The 7,227-nt window shown below is 34.7% G+C and overlaps 1 protein-coding gene across 1 annotated transcript; it reads right to left on the bottom strand.

The window, feature by feature from the left end:
• Positions 1–591: 591 nt before the first annotated feature.
• tmem176l.3b (transmembrane protein 176l.3b) lies at positions 592–6,926 on the bottom strand. The gene is made up of 8 exons (XM_077201770.1): positions 6,878–6,926; positions 6,177–6,274; positions 4,648–4,830; positions 3,221–3,334; positions 2,962–3,018; positions 2,741–2,875; positions 953–1,072; positions 592–854 (listed from the first exon to the last, which is right to left on the bottom strand). Exons 3-8 carry the CDS (start codon positions 4,819–4,821, stop codon positions 789–791), a joined length of 666 nt encoding a protein of 221 aa, XP_077057885.1. The 5' UTR covers positions 4,822–4,830; positions 6,177–6,274; positions 6,878–6,926; the 3' UTR covers positions 592–788.
• Positions 6,927–7,227: the final 301 nt, after the last annotated feature.

The raw sequence follows: 7,227 nt of genomic DNA, 5'->3' as shown, positions 1-7,227 counted from the left end.
ACCGGAGAAATATCTAAATATCATGAAAATGTAACATTTATTTATATACATATAAAAAAATTAAATTAAAAAAAATTGATTGAAAAATTAATTTGTCCTGTTTGTGACAGGGAAATTAATATCCAGGGGCCAAAATAATACATCACTTTCTTTAAAGTTGATTTTTTAGATAAATTGACTGCCCAAAAGTGTACATATTAACAGTAATTTATCGCTTTTAAAGCTAAAGTGCAATTCTCTCAGTCTTGTCACAATACATTTTGTCTGAAATACAAAATTGTGAATACATCACAATCTAAAAATGTAAATCAATTTGGAGGTGCTTTGTATTAAATTGAAAATATTAATAACCCATTACAATTCTCTCAAACATGACTGTTCCCAGACAACAATATAGTGTCGGCCAATATCCGGCCCACATCTGGCTCGGGTCTGCTCCGGCACTATGTTGCTGTCTGGGTTGTTTGTTCAAACGTGAGGTAAATGGATTCTCTGTGAAACCATGCAACTCAGAATGTTCCAGGTCTGGTGCTGAGAAGACTTTTGAAATAAGCTTTGTCCAAGGTCAGTTATCAGGCATGAAGGCAGAGATTTTAACTAAATCATGTAAATATTTTAAACTTTATAAATCCATCAAAGTTACAGGGGGATTTTCTAGTCATTGGTTTAAAAAAACAAGCTCCAATGTCTTTTTGCAAAAATAGATTTTTGCTATTCCATAAGAGAGAAAAATTGTACATGTATCTAACAACGTTACAATGTATATTTGATTTTTTTATGTTGCTTTTCTAACATACATGACTGACAGTGAGCTCTTCTTTGAGTGGCTTGTAAAAGTGAAGGTCCTCCACAGACTGCAAAAAAGAAAGAAAGATTAATACACTGAACAGCTTTCTGAAATCACCATGAACACCGCAGTTGGTCTGTTTTAATTGCAGTGATAATACCGCACCTTTGCACTCACATCCGTTTCAAACAATTCTTTCAAAGTCAAGACTGAGAAACTGAGGGTCACGCAGAGCTGAAGGGCTGAAAAGATCATCATAGTGACATCAACTCCTTCACGGATCATCTAGAGTTGGGAAAGATCAGCATGTCACTGAATAAAAGCAATCTAACAGCAAATTCCTTGTTACTGTACTGAAGCCAATTTGGGAGATATACAATTTGTATTAAGTGATAGTGTATCTCTCTTTATCTAGACTAACGTTAGATATATAAACCTGAAAAGAGAGAGAGAAAAGGTATGCTTATGTTTGTTTCAGGGAAAGTGAAACGACCACTTAGCATTTTGATTTTCAACTTTTCTGCATTTTCCCATAGAAAGATTCTTGTTTTTTTTCTTACTGTTAAAAAATAGGGCTATCAATGAAATTTTCACAATAAATTAAGAAATGAAAATGTATCAGTAATAATATAAGGTGAACGTGATTTCACCAAGTACCACATGTTCCTGGATCAACATCGTTGTTGATCCTGGATCAACTTTCCAATTAACCAATCAGATTTGAGGGACAAGTTTACAGTTTATGTCAAGTTTAGGCTTAGAACCAAGGTGAAGTACTTAAACATCAGTGTCATTCACCTATCATTACCCTCTGATTTTAGAGAAAAGTTATGGGTAGGGTTAGGTTTAGGGGTAGGGATTGGGTAGGGACTACATTTTGGGACAGGAATGTTGATCCAGGACCATGTCTTACTTGGCAAAATCACGGTGACCAATAATATAACACTTGGAAAATGTGTTAAAAAGTATTGCTTTATTATTTATTATAATCATAAACATTGATTAAAAGCACTTTTAATGAATATCTCAATCTTACATGTTAACCTTGACAGCCCTAAAAATACATTTTGTAAAATATTTTTTGTTTTCTCTGTCTCTCTCATATTTTCCACAGACCCCTTAGCACCCTCTTGCCAAACCAGAAAAAGAAAATGGATTTGTGGGCCACATTCATAAATAAACAAAGACTTTAGATTTACAAAGACGGTGCACTCATATTACTATAAATGAGAGAAAGTGCGACACGCAATATGGCGGAATAAGTCCCGCCTCCTAAGTAAAAGAGCTAATCAGTAATTGGTAAAGTCCTTGCGCCACTGCAGCTGCCGTTAGAAGCTCCGGCTGCTTTAGAAACAGTCCAACGCTATCTCACGACCAATTCATACTCATACGAACTCGTATGAGTGAGTACGATGTGGCTAATTCGTATGAATTCCTACAATTTGTCTAAACCCCAGGATGGGTAGGTTTAGGGGCGGAGTCAGGGGTAGGTTATTCATACGAATTCATCCGAATTGGGCAACTCATAAAATATGTACTATTTATCAAAAATCTTACGAATTCGTACGAGTGAGAAAGGGTTGAAACAGTCAGTATTCTTAGATTCCCGCTAATGACTGCATTGGCTGGTTCAGCCTGAAAAATGCAGTTTTTCGTCATGATTGAGCGTTATGAGATTTCATTGGTGATTTCAAATATGAAATTTACTCATAAGCTTGGTGAACAGATTTGGAGAATTGATGTTTCCCCATTCAAACAGATAGGAGCTTTACTGGCATGACTAAAATAGCAGCTCGAGCGGTGTATCAAAGATGGCCGCCGAGTGAAATGAATTGCCTAAAGCGACTTTGGTTTGAACTATTATAACTTAAGAGTCTGTGTGTGACTTGAAATTTTAACTGAAAAAAGCAAATTAATTATAACAACCTTTTCAATAAAATAAAGCATAATTACCTTAATATCATAGTTCATATACTGATAGTGCTGAACTACAGTTCTCTGAAAGCTCATCAAGTCCCATGAATACAATGCTAGGGCTATCATAGCCAGAACAGCACTGACTTTGTTCAACACCACAGCGACGAGACACTGTAACACACAAATCACATCTTAAAAAAAAAAACTCTCTCCAAATCAGAGATGTCTGAATATAGAATAATATATTAAATACCTACCAGAAAATAACTGGGAGAATAAGCTGCAAAAATAGACAGGATTCCAACTACAAGGAACTAAAATAGAAAAGCAAAGAAATTCTTCAAATTTGTACACCGAAAGTTCAGACAAGATTAATTAAGAGTATTGAAAATCATCAAAATGTGAACTTTATGTTAACAACACCCTGATTATTAATTCTGATTAACTTTGTGAAGGGACTCGCTCATTTAACAATTTAGAAACACAAGAATAAGCAGAATGAGGAATAATTCTTACCACACCACCAAACCAAAGAGGAGTATCAGACATCATAATGTAATCGTGTATCCCAGAGCTTAAAAATAAAATCCCGGTCACAATATTGAGGATTCCTACTATAATCTGCACAATCTATGGAATGAAAGAACAATTTATACACCAGTTTGTATTGTGATGAATCTCAAAATGTACATCATTACATGTTTTGTATTGCATTGTCCAATAATCACATTACATCCCCTTCATTGCAATGTTTCAAAGTCTAGTTCTTGCCTCAAATCCAACATTTACAACTTTTCAACCTCAACAAGTATGAGCTTTACCCATGAGTGAAAACCACTGGTAAATAAGTCAGCAGAAAAACACATCTTTTTAACATAATCTTAGGCCTATAAAGTGTGTGAAAAATTGTATACAGTTCAATTACTTGTTTTTCATTGTTGAAATATAGAATCTATGTTTGTCATGTTTAAAAACTTTTCTTTTCTTTTATTCAAATATTTTAATCAGTTAATCATCATTTAAGTCAAGGCTGGAATACACTACATGACTTTTAAAATCTAAAGAGAAAAGAGAAAATTTGGAAAAAAATAGGAAAATTAGACAAATGAAAACAATGCGTGTTCTAAAACTGGCTCAAAACATTAAACGTGTTTGATATCCTCCAACTAGATGGAATCATGAGCCGCTTTTCCACCGTCGGGCCAAACCGTTCTCTTTGATTAACCGTTCCATTTCGTGCCGATACGGATATGGTTTAATTTTCCACTGTTGAAGAATGTAATACAAAAGCGCCTTGGTAACGCACGTGTTTACAGACGATATGAGATGTAAATAGTGACCACGTTATAGAGGATGATCAGATATTTCTATTTCTTTAATTTTATTATTAATTTGTGTGAACTTCGCTCAAATAGTATGCTTGCCCAGCTACAGAGAAACTGGCAGACAGACAACAGACGAATGAACAATTCTAAGTGGCACGTCACTACACTCATTCTACCAGCACGGTTAAGGAAACTGTGCTGAGAACTCAGGGCTGAGAATTGTTTAATCATGCTGTGCCGAACCAAGCTGTGCAAACATTACTAGAACCATTCCACACTGTTCTTAAAAACGTTCGGCCCGATGGGGGTAAAGCAGCTATAGTCTGAGTTGAAGCTAAACAAAACTGGTTCATTGGTGATTTCAAATATGAAATTTAATGGTAAGCTTGGTGCTTCTCTGCCCGAGAGACGTTTCAAAGATGGCCGCTGAGTGAAATTACTTGCCTTAAAGCGACTTTGGTCACCGACTTGAAGCTAAAAAAAATCTGGTCACCATCATACACAATTTAATGCAAAATCTGTCAACTCCAAATGCTGAAAATCGGGGCAAAGATCTGGCCTAAAGTCATGTAGTGTATTTCAGCCTTTAGTTGTAATGTCTGTTTCAACGTGACTCACCCCAAGCGTCATATAGATCCCCATCATCTTTGATTTCACATGCTGTGACACGGCACACACTGGACTGTAACACAGAGTGCCCAGGATCTGACACAGTATCGGCCATTTGCTGTTGGGGTTTGAGGTGACGGTGATCACTGTCACCCCCTCACCCTGAGACATTGTAAGAGACATCCTGCAAATCTGAGGATATAGAAAAGAGGGAGTTTAACCTTCCAACAGGTGATAATGGCCAGTCCTCTTGTGTTTACTGCTTTTCATTTTGAGGACAGCCTAAGTAAGTATTTTAATAAATGTATCATTACAGGCAAGGGTGAAGTTTTAATTTTAACATTGGTGGAGACATCTAAACAGTTACCTATGCCAGCTTGTTTTCGCCACAGAATAAAACATTTTGAAAGATAATTGCGACTTTTTATCTCACAATTGCGTGTTTACATCTTGCAATTCTGACTTTATTTATCAGGATTGCGATGTAAAAAGTCAGAATTGCATGATATAAAATCGCAAATGCATGTTATAAAGTCAGAATTTCGAGATATAAACTCGCAATTGCGAGTTATAAAGTCCAGTTCTAAGGAAAAAAAGGCTGACTGACACAATTCTGAATTTTAACATGCAATTCTGACTTTATATCTCCCAATTGCATGTCATTAAGTCAGAATTGCGAGATACGTATAAACATGCAATTCTGAGAAAAAAAGTCAGAATTGTCAAAATTCTGACTTTATAACTCACAATTGCGCGTTTATATAACACAATTCTGAGATAAAAAATCTGAATTGCGAGATGTAAACCAGATTTAAAAAAAAAAAAATCGCAATTTATATTTTTTATTCTGTGGTGGAAACAAGCTTCCTAGATACCAGACTAAACCAGCAAATTAAAATTTAGCTTTGTGTAATTCATGAATGAATAGCATTCATTCATGACTAAAAAAAAATATATATATATTCAAGGATTTAAATTAAGCTTTTTAATGTATAATAACAAAATAATGAAATCTTTAATGTTTTAACTAATAGATAGCAACACTATCTGTCTATTCCTGAGTTGGTTTATTTCCTGTTTCTTGGTGCTATTCATTAGGCTATGTATAATGTGTTTTCTCCTGTACTTGGTCAGTAGCTGTTGCTTTTAACTTTTGTTTGCCTTATTAATTTAATAAAACATATTGAGCCTCTATCCTTGGCCTTGCTGCATGTATCCTGCCCTGCATGGAGTTACAGAGGCAGTTTAACAGAGACTTAACTAACTTTACTCTGTCCGTAGTGATTAGTGAAAGCCTTTGTTAAGAAAATTGTTCATGTTATTTCACAATGCATGTTTATGCATGTAAACAGACTGAAATTTTCTTTTAGGTAGAACAAGGTGTGAAAATTCCAGTTTGCTGAAATTAGATTGCCAAGATGAAAATCAAACTTTTTACCTGATTTCACCATGACACAATTATTATTCTTTATCTACATTTACAACCTACATTTACAAATCATTTACAGATTGCGTGAGAAAGACAGTGTTAAACTCACCTTGAATGTGACTGAGTCAGTTACAATCCCGCAAAATTTCACAGTCTTGTCTCTGATAAACACAGAACTTGTTTTGTTCTTTCTCGACAGTGACTCCCCTTTGGATTTCACAAAAAGTGAAAGAGGAATGTTGTTAGTCCAAACACACAAGCAACCCGTAATCTCACGAGAGAAGGAAGTTACGGGAATGAAAGTAAATGACTGTAGCTGGATGTGTTCAAAGTTTTCTGTACCATTTCACTATTCCCTACATTTGTCCACTTTTATAGTGCACTTGATGGACTGAATGAAAATGAGTAAGCAAATACGGACTATGAGTACTTTTGCATAGTTTCTGCTTCCTGTAATAATCATTTGAAACTTAACAAAATGCCATCTCCAGTAGTAATGAAAAGATTTATCTGAAACTCTGTCATGGAAACTAGCATGTATAAACCAAAATTAAACAATTTTATAATTAATTTAAAAGGAATTTATACCTGAATGTGTTATCACGCTACTTTATACTCTCTGTTTACGTATATGACGAGTCATGCACTGGGCTACTCCGCAGCGTTTGACGTCCCGCTCGCTTTAACACACTCCGACACACTTATTAGACATACTGTATTGATTCAGGATAAGACTGAAGATGGATTCATGATTTACTCGCTCATTATATAAATTTAGTACATTTTGAAATAAAATGTTGTTACATATACCTTTAATTATATTACTATGAAGCTGAATTTTTAGCAGCCATAACTCCAGTCTTCAGTATCACGTGCTCTTACAGAAATCATTACTGATTTGGTACTCAGTTATTAGCAATAATTGATGCTCAATTATTAATGGTTCTTATTATTATTAATGGTGGAAACAGCTTTTGCGGTTTAATGTTTTTGTGGAAACCATCATGAAATTTATTAGGATTTTTTTTGCTGAATAGAAATAGAAATCTTTTGTAACAAAATAAACGACTTTACTGTAAGTTTTTTAATTATTCCGAACTATTGACCAGTAGTATGAATAAAAAGAGAAAGACAATATGCAATATGCGAAAGACAATAGT

The sequence above is a fragment of the Siphateles boraxobius genome, unplaced genomic scaffold (genome assembly GCF_051911475.1).
Source record: "Siphateles boraxobius isolate OS27281-9 unplaced genomic scaffold, OSU_SipBor_1 48, whole genome shotgun sequence".
In the NCBI taxonomy this organism is placed as follows: domain Eukaryota; kingdom Metazoa; phylum Chordata; class Actinopteri; order Cypriniformes; family Leuciscidae; genus Siphateles; species Siphateles boraxobius.
The sequence above is the reverse complement of the archived record's forward strand: the minus strand, read 5'-3'. Positions and strand labels throughout refer to the sequence as shown.